The 19,079-nt window shown below is 48.6% G+C and overlaps 1 protein-coding gene across 6 annotated transcripts in view; it reads left to right on the top strand.

Annotated features, from left to right (window-relative positions):
- NTRK3 (neurotrophic receptor tyrosine kinase 3) overlaps positions 1-19,079 on the top strand; it is a 369,697-nt gene that overhangs the window by 271,284 nt on the left and 79,334 nt on the right. For 2 of the 6 annotated variants that reach the window (XM_057721557.1, XM_057721556.1), the window contains 2 exons: positions 6,978-7,112; positions 8,644-9,010. The exons of the other annotated variants lie outside the window; for them this stretch is intronic. In XM_057721557.1, the coding sequence (XP_057577540.1) occupies positions 6,978-7,112; positions 8,644-8,762 (254 nt within the window). In that variant the 3' untranslated portion in view covers positions 8,763-9,010. Of the gene's footprint in view, positions 1-6,977; positions 7,113-8,643; positions 9,011-19,079 lie in introns of those variants that run through there. 6 annotated transcript variants of the gene reach the window in all.

Here is a 19,079-nt window from a genome sequence, read left to right as displayed (position 1 = left end):
TCTTTAGCCTCATCTGATCTGTGACAGGGTCTCAGACTTTCCTGGCCCCTGATTACCTTGCCAGTTTTGAGAAACACTGGTCAGCCTTTAGGCAGAATGTCTCTCTACTCGGGCTTCTTGGTTGGCGTCATGAGTTTGGGGGAGGAAGACCGCAGAGGTGTGTCATCCTCATCAAATCGTATCAAGAGCACGTGCTTATCACATGGCATCCCTGAATATGCTCGCCCTGACCACCTGGCTGAGACCGTGTTTGTCAGGATTCTCTCCTGTAAAGTTATATTTTCCCCTTGCCATACTCTTTGGAAGTAAGTGGATAAACACAGTACACAAGGTGGGGAGTTAAGCTCCATTTGCTCGAATGAGGAGTCTCTACCTACATTATTTGGAATTCTTCTCTAAGAGAGATTTTTAAATGTAGTATTTTTAGAGGAAAGAAGTATATCATTTTGATGAAGGAAAATATCTTAAGATACAGATTGTAAATAACACAGAGGAAAAGCTTAATACGTTTGACTACATTAATTTAAAAAAATCTATATGATACCATGTACAAGGTTAAAAGATTAACCATAGATGGAGAGAACATAATTGCAATGCATGTAGCCAACAAAGAATCTGCATGCAGAATAAATAACAAACTCCCACAAATAAAAAAGATCAACTTATATGCAATGTGTATACGTGTGTGTGGATATATAGTATGTGTATGTATGTGTTATATATTATTATATAGGTAATATATACCCACACGTACACACATAATATATATAATGCACACACATGTACAACACACATGCAGACAGCACAATGAAGAAGGTACAGGAAGAGACAGTTCATGGAACAGGAAACTCCAGTTGAGATGATGTGAACCTCAGCAGTAATCAGAGAAATGCACCTTAAAGCTACAAGAAGATAATATCAGAGAATTATTATTCACAGCAGAGAATATCAGATATGGAGATACGGGGTAAGAAGTTCATTTATTTAGTGATCATAGAAATGTGAGTTGGTACCGTCACTTTGGGGAAACATTTAGCAACACGGTGAAGGATGTCTATACCCTATAGGGACATCCTCTAAAGCGATTCTTCTCAAACATTTTTTGTGCATAGAAATCACCTGAAGAGCTTGTTAAAATGAAGACGTTGATTCACTGAGGTCTAAGGGTCTCCACTTCTACCAAACTCCCAGCTGATGCCGGTGTGGGTCTATGTGCCCATACTGAGTCACACACCTCTAGAGGCCAGCAAACGGTGGCCTGCGGGCCAAGGGCCCGATCTGGATCCTGTCTGCTCTTGTCAGTGAAGTTTTTTTGGAACACGTTTGTTTGTTTCTGTGTTGTCTGTGGCTGCTTTTGGACTACAATGGCAGAACTTAGCAGCAACTGTATGATTTGTATAAAGCTTAAAACAGTATTCATTACCTGGCCCTTTATAGGAAAAGTTTGCCAACTACTGCTCTAGAGAAACTCTCCCACATGCACATAAAGAGACCTATATAATAATATTTATTGCAACCCCTTTTGGAATAATGACAGAATGGAAATAAGTGTCAGCTGGTAGAATAGGCAAATAATTTATAGTATATTCACAGGGTGGACTCCATCAGTTACAGTTAATGAATAACTACATGTCTCAATGTGGATAAAACTAGAAAACATCCCTTGTTTCAAAATTTAAACTTAGGCAATTTTCTTACAGATATATACCTCTGTAGCTAAAGTATTAAAAGATGCCTGGAAATGCTCCTCATCTATTTCAGGGCAGTGGTTACCTCTGGTGAGTGATTAGATTAGGAATAGGATCACGGATGCATTTCATATGGGGTCACAACCATAGGTGTCATGCATTCTTTCTCTCAAAAATTTGGAAAGAAGATATCAAAATATAATAAGCTGTTAACACTAGGTGGTGGGTACACAGTTTTGATAATCTCTGCACTTTCCTATTTCAGATATTTCAAACATTGGAAAGGAATCCAAACGGCAGGGGGAATATGCTGACTGAAGTGCAGGGAGGGAGATGAAGACAGAGAAAGGCTATGCATACCCGCGGCTCTCTCTCCTCTCAGTTAAGCAAGAAATAGTCCCGTATTACAGATTGTTCCTTATACAGTTAATTTTGAGAACGGTAAACAGGTTTTGCCAGGTTACTCATTTTACTCCATGGCTTGTGAAATATTTTGATTCTAAGAGGTCGCTTCATCCAGGTCCTGGAGTGGAAGGAACTTCCCTTCCTCTGGAACTAATAGCTCACGCCTTTGATCCAAGCTCAGCTTATTGTTGGGACAATATAGTGATGCCAAGGGCGAAGCCCCCAGACACATCCTCCTCCGTTTGTGCACAAGCCTTGCAGTATTCCTCAGGGAAGAGTCAGGAGAGCCTTCAAGATTCCTTCAGGGAAGAGCCTTTTGCTTTAGCCTGGGAACCTCAGTGTTCCACGCCCTTTTATCTCACCCAGGTGTGGATGCCCGCCCACTGTGACTTCCCCTGGCATGAGTCCCTGCGCTAACTCACATTTGGGTTACATTCAGCTGCAGCCGCCTCTCTCAGAGCATCTGCGCGCAGCTGGAACAAGACTCTGCACGGGGGCCAGGGCGCTCTCATCATTGATTTTCCTAGGAGTATCAAGACAACCTTACAGGAAAAGGTGCTGCGTACTGAAGTTGGGGATCTCAGTTCAACACTCTTAGCCATGAAATGCACAAGAGGGACATTTCAGTTCCAAGTACCTTTCAGTATCCTTTAGAAGCCTTTGTAGCATGTTGTAGGGATATGGGAATACTTTGAGTCAAACCATACCCCATGAACTTTACAGCTGTATCGAAAAGTCCTGCTGGCTGGCACTTGATAACCTTTGGTCAAGTGCCTTATACGTGTCAAATGAAGAAGTGGAAGCATAGCCAGCTGATGATACGAATACCCAAATACCATCTTCTCCCTCAACAGTAGCATTATAAGTGGTCTCGAGCATTTTTTCTTCTTGGGAACCTAATTTCTGAACACAATGCCCTCTTACCCATACGGTTCAATTCCTGAACTAGCTCCTCTTTCTGAGATGGGTTTATCCCTCTGATGGGGGTTCCCAGCCACTTATTCATCATGTTTAACCATAACCAGAGGGAGCATAAGTTTGGTCATCACAGGGGTAGTCAGTGAGGCTCGCTGAGTTGGCATTCCCTGGTCTTTAATGCACAGCCCATAACCTAGTGCTGGCTTTATGTTTACTGTAAAGTTTTAAACTCAAATGCTAAGACGAGCCAGGCAGGGGTTGTAAATAAGCGAAGGGACCAGGTGGAGGATAATAGGGAGTGGTGGGGCATATGGCGAATTAGAGAACACGTGCCCGATCTAAATGCAGTGACCGCCGCTTTGCTCTAGCTGATTATCATTGTGCAGAAACGCTGGCCCAGCATTGACAGAGCTCTTGGATTTTCAAGGGAAGCTAGAAATAGGGATATTTTAAATGCGAACTCTTCCAACTTTTAGATGTTGGCAACTAATTCCAAAAATTTAAAAAATCATGCTAAAATGAGACAAACCTAGAGCCACACATGGCCCATAGGTTAGGTTTGCAACTTCAGAATAACAGAGGAAGTGATCTGAGAGCTTTAAGTAAGATAGTTTGCGGCCAGCCAGTCTCGGCATTTGGGTCTCACCCACCTGGCTTAGTGCCGCCAGCCTTTTACTGAATCTGATGGCAGGAGAGGAAAGAACTTAGATTAAGAAAAGCAATAGTCACATCAGGAGGCAGAAGTACAGAACCACGTAACCACAGTCATATCCCAGGACCACTAGGACTCTTTGATGACTTTTTCTTCCCATGACCTTAGAGAGGCCACCACACAGGCAGCAAACGAAGCAAGTGACATTTATGAGGGACATTTTCTTTACCGTAATGTACCCTTTCCTCTCACTTTTTGTTCACATCGTGACCCAAGGGGAGAGTGCCGGGGAAAGAGTACTTCTGGGCGCCATACTTGGCCTCCCAAGAGGATTCTCAGATTCCACACTCATGCTCTAGGTGTGACTATGTTCTGAATAATTGCTCTTCTCTCCAAATTCATGATTCTCTCTCTTTCATCAGGTTTACTTTCTGTCCTTCTCAAGCTGAATTCCCAGAAGTAACATCAGAATGAAGGGGTCAGTGTCTAGATAGAGTTTGGGATTCTTTACCTAGAAGGTCCTTATACAAGCAAAGTGGTAGGTGTGGCTGGCTAATGCGAGCAGGAAATGCGGCAGCCTGGGAGAGGGTTGGGCTGGGCACCTACTGGAGGAGGGCAGTGGCGGGGCATGGGGGATGCTAGGCTCCCTGGCTATGGAAGCTCTTAGTGAGGAAAGAACACTCTAGCCCTCCAGCTGGGACTTGCAGAAGGAGCCAGAGGTAAAGCCCTGCTTCCCCTGGAGAACATCCCCATCACTGCGACCTTGACCTCCATTTCTGCCTCCTTTTCCCATATATCGATTTTCACCAAATGGAAGCTATATTGCCAAGTAGTTAATTGTAAGGAGTTTAAGGTTATGAAGAACTTGGTTCAATGTTCAATATCAGGCTCTGTCACAAAGTGAACTTGGCATTTTTTTTTTTTTTAATATATATCACTGAGCCTTAGTTTCCCCACAAGTAACTGGTGGTCCAGTGTTTAGGACTCTGTGCTTTCACTGCCGGGCCCCGGTTTGATCTCTGGTCAGGAAACTAAGACCCTACAAGCCGCTTGGTGTGGCCAAAAAATTTTTTTTAATAAAATAAAATAAAAGATATTGGAGATACTGAGTTAACTGTAAGCAGTACCTGGCACTATCGCTAACTTATATAGCTCTTTGGATTCCAGGGTGATCAGTGATGGATCGGATGCTGGGGTTGTTATAGCCGGGCATTGCTTAAAGCTCGCTTCTTTAGCCCATGCCTGCCCACAGCATGTTTCAGGACATTTCACATCTTCTCACTCCTTGGGGAGTGGTATAGAGGCTGTGGCTAGAATGCCCCCTGACTGGGATGGGGTGCAGCACAGGCTCCCCACCCTGACGTCTATCCTGTGGACCCCTCCCGCTCTCCCCCTCCCTCTGGACAAGGCTCTCAGTTGCTCATTGACTCTGATTCCCTATGATTAAGCCACCCATGACCTCAGTGCCAGGACTTCTATATATTTCAACCTCCTCTTTCTCACAGCCAGTGCTACATAAGTGCTAAGCATTCCTGTGATGTAGCCACTTTAAGATGGTGAACGACTACATTTGAAGAGGAAATGTCAGGAAATAATCCAATAGGGCTCTGTTTGGTATTGGGCCTTTTATCAAGGCCATAACCCAAACCCAGTTTATGAAGTTCGGGAATAAAATTACCATGTCGGATAACAAAAGGATGAAACAGGGACAGGAAGGAGGCCTTGAGAATCCAAAGTCAGACGAAGAGTGTGTAGGCAGAAGATACGAGGGAGGTTCTCACTGGCGGGTGCTGGAGAGTTGATAGCACTAGACCCCCAAGGCCAGAGCGTGAGAGTGGGGCTGGGATGAAACCCCAGAGAGGGGAGATGGTTAGGATCCGCAAGACTGTCTGGAAAACAGAGAGGTGTGAAGGTCTAGGCCATCTTTTGTGTTGCATGGCCATAGAAGCCAGCAGTGGCTTCTCTTGCTGCAGTGAATATTAAAGAACTTGCCCTTGAAGATTTAACCTGCTTTTGACCCAATGCGATTGGTTCTGAAACCTTTCATCCAATTCTCTTAGCACCCCCTAGCCTGTTCCTTCACAGCTTCCCTCCCTTCCCAGAACGATCCCAGAGTCTCTGGCTTGCTTCTCAGGAAACATACACCTAGACAGTCCCTGAAGACCAGGCTCTGTTCTGAATTACAGAGGGCCTGTGAGTAACTTTGTGCTCGATGACTTTGGGCAAAACTGTCGACAGGTGGAGGAAGAGGTTAGACGTGGGGGTCCATGGGCCACTGGTGGGCGAGGCTTTCTTCAGAGGTGTATTTGCTCCTCTCCGGCCTTCTGTCTACCCATCTGTCCCTTGTGTCCGTGGTGGTCCTGGTCTCCCCTGCCTTAGCCCCCAGCATATGCCTTTTCCTTCCTGCTCTGGTGTTGTTCTGAGTGAAAGGGTGAAGAAGGGAGGATTTTGGAACGGTGCCTCTTATGCTATCAGGCTTCAGCATTTAGAATCTTGGAAAGGCTCCACCTGGGAAAGAGTTCCAGAGAAAACAAACTTCAGATCCTGGCTCATATGGGAAAAGGCTCATGTTCACGGAGGCAGCTTTAGGGACCTTGGCAAAGGCTTAGGCAGGCTTGGCCCCTGCCTTTAATGGATCCGACATGGAATCTTCCAGGGCCCATGACGCTGCGTGGACTCCAAGCGACATTTCACTCTCAAGCTATAATGATACCTCTTTCATAGGAGTTAAGAGTCGTCTGGTCTCTAGGGAGCCAGCGGCTTTCATTGTTCAGACTGTTTATGCCCTAACTGAGGCAAGAAAGATTTTAAGGGGCCAAACACCCCGTCTCTTCTCTTTATTCCCCCTCGTCAAGTTGTTCCCTCTTGGAGAGTAGCGGAATTTCTTTTCTAGGGAAAGGGGCCAAAAAGGGGGTCTCAAGACCTGTAGGATCATCACCCAAGTTCATAGGAATCATCCTGCCAGCCCCAGAAACGGCACCCACAAAAGCAGTGATGGGCACGAGTTCAGGGTTCCCCAGATCAAGAAGAGGGGTGGGGGTAAGTGTGGTAGGGAAAGGTTGGACAGAGTTCATGGTGATTCCCTCGTGCAGTTCTGTAATGCCGCTGTGTGATACTCAGAGGACCATGTATCTAGATTTTATGCCTAAAATAAAGCAGGTGACCCTACAGGTAAAGCAGTGTGAGTACAGGAGCTGGGAACACCTGGATTTCTGTTTCTGGCCTTGTGCATTTAAGAAAAATACTTCCCCACGTCCTTGTGCTTGGGGCTCAATACTGACCATTAATTCCCCCATGTCTGCCTCTTCTGCCAGGGGTCTTTTCAAACATAGACAATCATGGGATATTAAACTTGAAGGACAATAGAGACCATCTAGTCCCATCAACTCACTATATATATGAGGAACCTGAGGTCCAGAGTGGGGAAGTGTCTTACCCAAGGTCACATGGTGAGTTACCTCCTTTGACATCTTTGTATGCAGTACAGACCCCCCGCCCCTCACCAGTTTTGATTCTTAAGATCTTAAGACCTCATGACCTCTCCTTAGGTCCCAAAGGACTGGGGGATGACTAGGTGCCCAGTGTGGGATTGGTACTAAAATCCCTTAGGTGAAGGGAATCTTCCAGGCCAGGATACTTCGCAGGGCCTAGGTAAGGCATCTGGGAGAAGCGAGAGAGGGACCATGGCCTGGAGAGAAACGATGGAGTCACAGACTCTCTAGAGCAATCGCCTGCCTTCCCTCCACCTCAGACCCAAGAGACCCCTAGTCCTGGGTTAGCACAGTGATGCTATCACAGAAATATCTCGTGTTGAAACTGAGTCTCCCTCTAAACATGACATCACAGGCGAGGAACTTTCCTCCCTCTCCACAATCTGACCCTGCTCCCCGCAGAAGGAGGGCACCCAACATCCAAGATGACTCAGCTCCGTTTTGATCATGTTATGTTCTGAGAATGACGGGAGGAAAGTTTCAGTGCAACCAACTCAGTCTCTCCCCATCATAGCCTCAACCTCCAGCTGCCCATCACGCCCTCCACGTGCCTGCACACAGCTTTCCTAAAAAGATAGGCTTACTCCTATCTCGTCTGCATGCACATCTAAACAAACACACCCTCGTTACAGACATTACTTTATAGATATTATTTTAATCCAGGGTTGATCGAAAAACCTCCTTCTGGAGATTTGATCAGGAAAACCCACATCTCTGGACATCCTAATTCCGTCCATGGCAGTGGAGGCCAGAGAGGAGCTGAGCTAGCATGCAAGTCCTCCTCGCTTGAGGCTGCCATTGGCTTGATGGCCCCAGTGCTACTCCTCCAGGGTATTTCCATCCTCTGTAATACTTTGAATTATGGGAAGGCTGAGAGATCAGCCTGCAGTTCACTAAATTGATGAAATGAGAGGAAAAATGGAATGAAAAGGAGTTTACAGTCTTGGAAGTCCAGTGCCCCCACCCCGGTGATGCCAAAGGTGGCCCACATTATCCCAGCTCCTAGGATTAGAAATGGCCCTCTGGTATCCCTTAAGAATGTCAGGTCTGGAGAGCATTCTCCTCCCCCTGGCCCCCCAGGGACCCGATAGCGATCACACCCTGCTCCCCGCATCCCTCTCAAGCTCGTCATCAGGGCCTCCTCCTCCTTAGATGAGGCTGCCCCTCCTCTTCCAGGGCAATCCAAGGTCAAGCCCTCAGATGTTTTGCCCACGACCCTTCCTTGGTTCAGTGGAGGCTGCGGCAAAAGTGGAGTGTTTCCAGCTTCTCTGACCATGCTGGGTTTTAAGTCAATCCCTATCCTTCCCTTTTGCTGAGAATTCCTTTGGCTGTCCCCCATATATCTGTATCCGCACCCCCCGTTCCTCCCCCTGCCTTTCAAGCTCCCTCTCTGTTTCCCCTTCTAGTTTTGATCTTCTTTGGGGGTTTTGGGTTTTACTTTATTTTGCTTTTTTCTGTTTTTCTGTTTTTTTGTTTTTGTTTTTTATAGGTTTCAGAGAAATTATGTTGAATCCAATAAGCCTTCCCGGACATTCCAAGCCTCTTAACCATGGCATCTATGTTGAGGATGTCAATGTTTATTTCAGCAAAGGACGTCATGGCTTTTAAAAACTCCTTTTAAGCCTCCCTGTTTTGATGTCACCTTGGTAGGCTGGCCCCTCTGAGAGGTTGCAAGCTCTAGGCGTTGTTCTGTTTGGATCCAGGGATGCTAAGTAGAAACTACACGAGCCGCCGGTGTCCCTGCATCCTTTCTCACCACCGAGACGGGTGTTTCTCCCCCATCGCCACTGGCAGGGTTGCCCTTCCCCTCCAATCATCACTGTGCTCCTTTTTTTTTTCTGGCCTCCAAGGCAGCTCCTGCCATCGTCTTTAGAGCCAATAAAGAGAATTAAAAACCTGTGCACCAGGAACCATCTCTTAACCATACTAGCCATTCTCTTGCTTTCCAAAAACAACTCAACCACCACAAGAAAGCCTGATGAAGTCCAGCCGTGCCCTGGCCTCACTTTCCCCGCTTGGAAGTGTGGGGTCTCCCTGGCTCTCTCTAGGATACCAGGCTGTCCTTTTAGTGACCTCGTCGCCCTGCAGCCTCCCGTGGGGAAGAACATCTAAGCAGAGGTGGAGACGGCGCGGTGAGAGGAGGGGGAGCCAGGCCCAAGTGTTGGCACCAGATTAGGTCTCAGAGGAAAGAATGGAAACCAATCATTTTCTCTATAAATTTTTTTTTTGGTGGAGAAAACCATACCTTTTTTTGGACTCAATTTCCCCCTACTTCCTCTTCTCTCTGGAACAGCTCACAATAAGTGGTATTAGAAAACTCCTTGGAGAAGAGGATTTCTCCAGGGCTCCTTCTTGGCCCCTAGATCTGCAGTTCCGACAAGCTTTGGCTGCAGGAGGTCTTGCCCGTGAACTGGGCATCCTGCTAGGACCACAAGGGACCAAGGGAAACAGGGACCAAGGCCCTTCCTGCTGGTCCATGATCCCGGGATTGGCTCTCTTCCCCCACTTTTACTTATTCTTGACTCAGAACTTTCGGCACCCAATGGAATCACCATTTCAAGGCCAAGATGAACTGAAGGGGAAGAGAAGTAAAAATTGGCCTCCTCCAGCCCCTCTCATGGCACCAATGCAAGTGTCATCCTGTTCTCTGGTCAATATATGTGTTTACTTTGCTTGCTTTGACTCATGCCTTACTCCGTGGCCACCCTCTCCCAAAGGGGTGGGGGGGGGGTTGTTTCCCCCATTTTCAATTTGATGCACTGGGGAGAGGGAAGGGGATGCCTTTCCCCCTGCTTCGGTAGGAAAGGTACAGTTGTGGGGCCCGAACCTCTCCCAGATCTGCCGCCATGTTGGTTGAATGGACTTTGGGCTTGGCCTCGTTCCCCCAACCACGGTGCCTCCATGGTGGGGGGTCAGCGCAGGCCGCCCCCCGAGGGTGCAGCATGGAGGAGGGGAGCAACCGTGGGGAGCTCGTGGGACACAGCGGTGGCGGTTTTAAGCCACTGCGTTTTGGACTGATGCTGCACAGCCATAGATAAGAGGTCCTCCGCCTTGGGAAGTTTCCCTGGGGGTTAGGATTCCCACTTACGGTTTTAGGTCCTGAGTCCTGTAGGTGGTGGGTCTTCACGTCGGGTTCCCAGCCTGATTCTGCAGACGCCTCCATGGGCTTTAAAAACGCAGAGCTTTCCAAGTTCTTGCCCAGTATCTGGGGTGGCCTCCCTGGCACCTGAACATCCAGCATATCACACGGGGATTCAGGTTCTCTCCAGGGCTTCGAAGTGTGTGTTTATTTCGCCTCTCCCAGCTCCCCGCCATCCTGCTCCCCGTCGCTTCATGTCTGCCTGTTCCCCATTGGGTCCTGCCAGCCCTTTGGGCCAGGGCCTCCTCCTGAGTGTGGCTTTAAGGAGTAAGCTTGAGGATGATGTTTTTTTAATTATTGTAAATCATTACCTCATTTCCAGCCTCCCAGGCTCCATCCATCCCAGCATCTTTTATTCTGCCATTTTCCTCATCTTGTGCTATGACCATGGGGCGTTGTGTTTCCACAGAGACTTATAGGAGTGTTCAGTGTATAGTTTCTTAATAAACACTTTATTTTCTAATGAAATGACTGGATCAGACCTCTTATTTGGCAATTTTGCAAAGAATATTAAAGATATATAGAAATTTCAGGCTACCCCTGTTTTTTTTTATCCCCCCTTATTTTACTATTGGTCTTTTAAAGAAATTTCTTAACCAAGTCCTGTCTGCAAAGCATTTTACAATCTGTTCCACTGGTTGCTTTCACTGAGACCCCTCCAAATAGAGGTTGAGTCCATACTGTGAAGTATTTCCTCATCCTACTTCGAAGGAATTAGAGGCACAGAGAGGTTGAATGGTTCACTCAGGGTCACACAGCACAAGAGGCAGAAGCAAGATTCAAACCTGACTCCTCCAGATACGATTCAGGCTGTTGAGACCCTCACCTCCTCAGTGGCTGGGGACTCTTCTGTCATCCAAGCAGCCAAGGCTTATGGAGATTCTTTCTTCAGAGCTGATATGTAAAGGGCTCTGGGAATGGGGTTAAGAGATCCTTTATCTTTGGTGCACCAGTAAGCCAGTGTGTTTTCCCTTGGTTGGAGTGGTTTTATATCTCCCTTATGGATTTTGGGGAAGTGACCTTGCCCAGAGAGAGGTGGGACTCTGGGCTTGTAGGCCAACCTGCTGATCATCCAGACACCCCAGCCCTTCCCCTCACACACAGACACGTACACACTCAGGTGGGCCAAACGCTCATGGCAGGTCTTGTGTGGGCTGCCAGAAAAGGGGAGGCAGAAGAGTCCTAGGGTCCTAGTGAGACTAAAATGCTTAGATGAGCTGGGTGTATCTGTCTGCCCATGGTTCCTGAGCCCTGACACAGCTAGATGGGTTGAAATGCCTTCTGTTACTTACCATATCTTCCTTTTAGGAGGAAGGGACTTTGTATGTAGGAGGTTGGGGCTGGGAAAGCATTCCTGGGAGGATTGGACACTTCCTTGGGGCTCAGCAGGCTTTATTGGGCTTCTTAGGAAGTGAAGTTGAGGCATGCAGAGTAAGGTGGATGAGCTCAAGGTGGAAGTCCAACAGGGGTTGATCAGGCTAGGTTGGGGCTTTTTCTGCTTATCCTTACTCAATTTCTTTAAGTCTAGTTGGGTTTGAGCCCTCCCCACTCACCTCACCCCAAACAGAAGCTCCTTTTCTGTAGAGTGGCTTGGGTAGGGGATTGCTCCAGCTCTGCATTCTCTTGTTTTCAAAGGTTCCAGGGTTGGACCAGGGATGCCCCAAGAGTTGAGACTGTCTTTGGGACCATCCAGCTACCTGGCTTCCAGGGAGCATTTCATTATTCATAAGTAGAGATATTTAAGCTTTGTTTTATCCAGATGCATAGAGCTTATCAATGCATGGGAGAAAAAATGATGACTAGAAACAGCCCCTGGGAAGATGGGGAGGAAAAGCATCCATCCTCAGGAGGAAACGCTATCATCAGCCACAGGGAGGGAGAGCTCTCCCGGTGCAGCAGGAGGAAGAGGAAAAGATGAGGGTTTCGAGGTTTGGCGTGGGCAAGGGAGTGAGAGAGTTCTTGTCTGGTGGCTTCTATTTTGCCTATAAAGTGTGAGGCAAGGCCTTGTGCTGCAAGTGAGAACATCTAAGAGCACTGAGAAGGCCTAAAGCAGCAGAAGAGACCATGGCAGGTGGCAGAGAAGCATGAAAAAGTTGCCGGGAGGAATAAGAACTGGCTGAGACTGGAGAGCCGTACTGAGTGTCCAGGACTCTGTTTCCACGCTTTCCTGCTGGGCCCTGAAATCCCTTGGCATCTACCCCAACATTAGAGGCAGTCAGAGGTGACCCAGGGGAGGCCTGGAGAGTGGAACTCAGCCCACCAAGGATGCTGGCTTGGACTGGCTTCGTGCAGGGAGGCTCAGGGGACCAACAAGATCTGAAGCACTGTTACCTTCCGGGTTTGGAATTCATAGGATTTCACAGGAGCTTTCTCAGACTTGACCTTACATCTGAGTCCTAGGGGGATTTCGTGGCAGAGGGTCAAGCCATGAAGCCAGTGTGCTTGCCATGTTCTCTCTGGATCTTCATTCTGGATGGAGGGATTGAGGGGTCCTGGTTCTGAACCCTATTCCCTGAAGCTCCGAGGGTGGGAAACGCACTGTACCCTTAAGAAGGTGTGGGACAGTGGTCAGCTCAGGTGTAGAGCCTTCCAGGGGGCATGCTCTGCAGAGGACCCGAGTCTTTCACTAGATCCTGGAACTGGTTGCCAGGCTCCAAAGAAGGGGCTTTGCTGAGGAGCATTTAGTAATAATCATTCGGGCTAACTTACGAAGCATCTCTTCAGAGCCAGGCGCCTTTGACCCATGAAGGAAGCTAGAGCTCAGGGTCAGTAATCACTAGGCCAGCTTCTCACAGCTGTGACTGACAGAGCCAGGACTGACATAGGGTTTCCTTGACCTCCCAGTGCCCTTGGCTGCTCTGCTGCCCCTCAGAGCAGCCCATCCTCTGCTCCTGGAAAGAGGAGGTCCTGGGGGCTCCACAATTATAATTTCCCCCCGCTCCCTAGATGAAGTCCTTCAGGGGTCTCTGGGGCCAGATGCCATCCCTAACTTCCTTCTGGAAACACCCTAACAAGGTGATTTTGAAAGACTCCCCAGAAAAAGAACATCTGCCATGCTCTTCACCTATTCTAGCATTTAGTGACCCTGGATGCCTGAAAGTGTGATTGTTCTTAGATCTAAGATGAATCGTCTGGTTTCCATTGGTGAGATTCCCAAACAGATAAGGGTGGCATCATTGATATCAAGGAGGACTTGTTGGCTGAGACGCACCTGGTCTTCAAGCTGGTAGGTGAGGCTGCCCAGGTCCGGGCAAGTGTGAGCAGCTTCAGACAGAAAGGTAGTGGAAGGAAGATCCTTGCCTGATTCTGCACCCTCATTCGAACTTTCTTCACCTTTCCCCAAAGACCACCTGGTGTGTGGAAGCTCGGCCGTGCGCTTCTCATGCAGGGAAAGAACAGATGCCAAGCATTTTCCATTTGGAAGCCAAGAAGCTGGGCTCTGGGCTGCCCTGTCTCTCCCTTCTTAGGTGGGACTTCCTTTCTGTAGCCAAGCTCCCAGCCACCACATCCTCTCCCTCCCCAGCCGCAGATGTGACCTCAGCCTAGTACCAGGCTGTGACATATTCCTTGGCTCCACCCAGCTCCTGTAGGTCAAGACCAGGCCTGAGCAGAGGCTCACGCATCTCAGATACAGGAGCGAGAGGCCAGCGAGGGTTTGATGCTGCGGAGATAGCACGGGAGCCGGCAGATCGATGCATGGTGACTTCATCGGGTGTAGCTTCCTGGACTGCGCCAGACACGGATTAGGCAGAAGGTCTTTGTTCCTTCCGTGTTTATTGACTCAGAGCTCCGGCTAGACTCACAGGTGGCCACCAGAGTGACTCTGAAACAGAGAGCAAGATGAGGGTAGCAGCGAGGGACAGACTGGGAGGTGTGAAGGTGGAGAGATGCTGGCTGCTCTGAGGCTCCTCTGGGAAGGACAGAGGGAGAGCTTCAGCGTGACAGTGGAAGGGGCCACGGGGCAGCAAGGAGGGTGGGAGCTTCGGGGGAACCTGGTTTGCATCTGAATTGTCCAGGAGGCCTGAAGCTCTACTTCCCTGCTCTCCTAGCTCTGCCGCACCCCCACATCCCCACTCTGCTGCTGGGAACATAGGCGAGGCTGCCTGCGGCCCCCAGTTGCCTTGGATAGCTCTGGTTCTGCATTTTGCCTTTAGAAATCCCGTACCACCCCTGCACGTCTCACCTTTCAAGAAAACCTCAGCTGAGATCTGGCCATATAACCCTAGAGCTAAATAAGCCTCCTTCCACCCTCCTTGAACCCAAAGTGAGTTGAAGATTGCATGCTGGCAAGAGATAAGGCTTCTTGTCTGCTTTTTCAGGTGGTTTGGAAATTCTGTCAGGGTTCTTAGGGTAGGATTTTAATTCCAATTTCTCCTTCAATAAAGTGACCCCAGTTTGCCCTTGGGACTTAAGCTCTGCTTGCTTGGGGAGGAGATTTCCGCATGGGTGATGAGGCCTAAGACCTCGCTGCCTTTTCCTCTCTTTCCATCAGGACGCTTTCCACTCCTGGGTGTGTACCTGAGAGTACTAGCTCTTCTTTGCCCCCCCTCCCTTGCCTTCCAGGTGGAAGCAGATGCATTGCTCAGATGTTCTGGTGGGGGTGGGGCATGGTGAGAACTGGGGAGAGGGAGGGAGGTATTGGGATTAGCCTTTGGCTACAGTCTGTTCAGCTCCCATGCAAGAAAGAAACAAGAAAGGCAGGAGGATCTCAGAGAAGCCCGGATCCTAGAGGGACACAGAATGCAAATGGCTCCTATTCTGTGTCAAAGGCAAGACCAGATCTGTGCGGGTCCAGTTTGGGAGGAATTTGGAACTACTTGGGTAGAGGGGAAAGGCAGGATTACCAAATTCCCAGAGAAGAGACAGAGCTGTAGAGAAATCCTGACTGAGGCCTTTGATGAGACTTTCAAGCCTGGAAAACGGGAGACGCGTAAGCTTCCTACTCAGACGGGAGGCAGCCCTGGGCTTCTCAGGATCACATGTCTTCCCGTGCTTCTCTGCAAATAGGAGCCGCTCAAGGCCTCCCTAATGTCCATGAACCTGATTTTGATTTGGCTGAGAGTAGAGGGAGGGGCATGTGGCTTAAGGCAGGAAGAATGGAGCTTGGATTTTCTGAGAGGGAGAGAGCAATTCTCCGTTCACCCCCTAAGAATGATGTGAAACGCTGGCTGAGAGTTTGGAGGGTAGATCAGCATGGCCCAGTCGGCGGTGGAGAGGGTTTGAAGACCAAGGGGTGAGGCTGCTCAAAGGTATGAATTCCAGGGTTGTGTCCAACTTGGGGCTCCACCTCAGTTTGCGGAACAGAGCGTCACGTCAGCTCGGAAAACCCCACCAAGCCTGACTTGGGTGAGTAAAGGCGGAGGCCTTGGTGCTGACAGACACCCAGCTTGTCTATACAGCTCTCTATTCCCCTCCTTTTCTGCCGCCCATGTGCTGTTACTACGGCAGCAAAATGAAGCCTGGTTGGGCCTCTGGGGACCTCACGGGAGCAACTGGCCTATTTCCCTTCGAAAGACACGGCTTCCCTCTCTTGTCCCTACATTCATTCTGCAGAGAGAAGGGCAAGGACCTAACCCCTGTACAGTGACTTCACTGCTATCAAATATGGCCTGGTGGTACTTCTTTTATAGAGCTCAGAAATGCCACCTGCTTTTTTTTTTTACTGTGAAGCTCACACCAGCTTTGGTCCGTTTTGGTCCTTGTGATGAGGTTTTAAAATTGCAGTGCAATGTCCTTTATGTTGCAAGGCTTGCAACAGCCTTTGGCCAAAGATCATGACACCCAGATGGACTTCTCGGGGGAAGAGAAGGGGTGGGGCTGGGGGAAGGGGCCCTGGGTGCTCTTGGAGAAATGACATCTGTCTATAGTCTGTGCCACGGTTCTCAGCAGCTGGGCAGGCCTGGGGAGGTATTTACTGCACACAGCCAGGTTCTCAAGGGTGTCGGTAGCAGGGAGACATGGAAAGTCCTTGAGGTTGAAGCTGAGAGGGTTTAGAGCCCATAGCACAGGAGACCCTTGGACCTACAAACGCTTTCTCACGGCTGGCCCTTCTCAGCACTGGCCAGATAAACCATCTCCAAGATCTGCCCTCTTGCTCCCAAAGTCCAGAAGGACAGGTCCTAAAGCCTGTGTCCCATGGGCCAACCAATGTAGGCGCCTCTCTCAGGGCCCTCCTACAAGGGAGAAAGAAAATTCCGGAATGCAGGCTGGATGCTCAGTTCAGCCTAGGCATTATGTGTACACCAGCGTGTTAGCATTCTCCTGCTGTTAATTCTGAGAGAAAAAAAATCTCACGTGACAGAGAACCTGAGAGGAAATCTCAAAGCAGTTTTTGTCATGAGGGTTGGGTCTCTGAAAACCCACACTGGCTACAAGGACACAGCCAGGATCTGTGTCTGGTCACTCTCATCTGAGGGCCACAGCTTTGGACCAAATTCTTTTGCTTCAGAAGAAGCCAGATGCAGAGCCAGCCAGTGAGAACTTGGTCCTGGGTGGCGGGGAGGGTGGCTAGAGGAGGTACCATGAGTAGAGAATATATTCTGAGAATGTCCCTCCTGCAAGAATTGAAATTCTGAGTCCACGTGTGAATGACTCATGGAATCGTTCAATGTTTACGGCTGTCAACTTGACATTTCCTGGTATTATAACAGGCAATTGCTGCACAGTACCTTTGATACCAAATGGACAGTCTGACCATTAAAAAGACCAGAATGACACCACTGTGCATCTTCAGGATGGTTTCCTTGGCCATCTTAGTAATATTGTGGGTCAGCCACTTGACCAACTACTGTCCTCCATGGATTGATCAGTTTTCTGGGAAAGCTTCAGTTTCTGCAATAGGGTTCTCTCTTCATTTGTTGCCTAACTTGTTATTCAATAAATCATGTCATAAGGATCAAGTACTCCCCTTTTCACTGGCTGCGGAAATACTTCCCTTTAGTCCTATGAGATGCTAAGAGTCCATCAAATAACTTTGGAGAATGCTGTATGGTATAGCTAACCTCTTGTAGATTCACCATGTGTGTTAGGATAGTAAAGGCTCTGAGAAGTCCTGCTTTAAATAACCCTTTGGTTCCTAGCCCTTTCCAAATCTAATTGAACATAAAACATTCTTCACTTAATACCTATCAATAGACTCCTGCTTACACTGTAGGTAACACTGGGTCAGGGTGTGAGCAGAAGCTTTTTGAAGAACAACCAAGCAAGAGGGGTTCGTCAACCATGGACCTCTTCCATCAAGATGAACCACCACACCCGACATCTTTGCCCAGCCTTAGGCTCGGTCCCCCGCTTTGGCCTTGGCCTTTGTATGGAGGCAGAAATGATTCTGGGAGCTGGTGGGTAGGTGCTCTTGCGAAGCACAGGAACCCTTCACTGCAATACTTCAGAAGCACATGGTAAGTCATCTCACCTAAGAGTTTAAGACTTCAGCCCTAAACCTGGTCACCCTCCCAGGTGAGTGGAGGTCACAGCAGGTAGCGGTAGCACACAGCAGTGAAGAGCTGGCGTCAGTCTCAGCACCACCACCAGCAAAATGACTTGGGTAAGTTACCTCTCCTTGTTCCGTATTTGTCTCTGAGCTTGCTGTTCCCCAGATTAAAGATCCTACCCAGACAGGTATCCCAAATGCCATGTCCCCATGAGGCCCTGTTGTCTCCCAGTGGGGGACGTCTTTTGGTTCTGGGGTCCGTCTCTCTCTGCTGAGTGTCTTGGTGTATCACGGGGGAAGGGTGACCTCTGCCCCCTCCTGGAGTGCTGGGGAGGGTGGTAAGAGGGAGAGGCTGGCTGCCCTTCTGGGTGAGCGTTGGTGGATTTCTCTGGAAGAGGAAGGAAGCAGATGCTTGGAGGCTAATAGACCCTCTCTGTCACAGTTGGACAGGGCCAAGCGGGCGTTCTTGGCAAGATTTTCCAACTTTGATCTGAAGAAGGCAGCTCTGCCTAACAAATAGTCTGAAATGTCAAAGAATAAATGTTAAAGCTTGAGGGGTCGTTCTCCTGGGAGTTGCCTGGGCTGGCTAGGGAGGGAGCGGAGGAGGGAGGGAGGGGCACAGCAGAATCCTTCACATAAAGATTCCGACTTGGTTGTGTGATATTTAAGAAAATAGAAAACTCTGAATTATTTATAGCGCAGAAGATGGAAGCTGGGTGTAGAGAAGTGGCCCCGCTTGAGATGGTAGTTCACTGTCCAGCTGCCCCAGCCTTGAAACGCCACAACTTTTCCTGTTGGTGACATGCTCTTGACCTCTCCTTATCTGTTATTATGATTACTATTATCGTTCTTTTAATTAAGAAAATTCGTGGCTTTTGATTATGGGAGTTGGGGAGAGGCAATTTCTAGAATGATTGTTGCAAAGAACAAGAGTTATCTCTTACTCTTGAAGGGTCTTCAGCAAGTCCTTTACCACCTCTTTTCACCCCCGTCAGCTTCCAGCTTGTGCCTCTTCAAACAGAGATTCGAGGGACCCCCCCCCCCCGCCCCCAGTATGGGTGGGTAGCATCTAGGGTAGCAATTGGTGGCCTGGCCACCAATTGGCCATTTTGATCTGAGAAGGTAGATTTCATGTGTCAGTTGTTCCATTTGAAAAATGGAGCCAATTGTCATCTGCCTCTTCTAGGTACACTGGGCATGTGCATGATGCCATGTGGTCAAAACACCTAGGCACTTGGGGGTGGGGGTAAGAAAATAGCGTCTATGTTATGTGAAGGGAGGAAAAGGAAATAAAGAAATTAAAAAAGGGAAAATCAGAAGTGATGGGAGGATTGGTGTTAAAGCTAGAGGGAATGGG

This window comes from Hippopotamus amphibius, chromosome 2, assembly GCF_030028045.1.
Source record: "Hippopotamus amphibius kiboko isolate mHipAmp2 chromosome 2, mHipAmp2.hap2, whole genome shotgun sequence".
Lineage (NCBI taxonomy): Eukaryota > Metazoa > Chordata > Mammalia > Artiodactyla > Hippopotamidae > Hippopotamus > Hippopotamus amphibius.
Note: the sequence above shows the minus strand (reverse complement) of the source record. Positions and strands in the feature narration are given on the sequence as shown.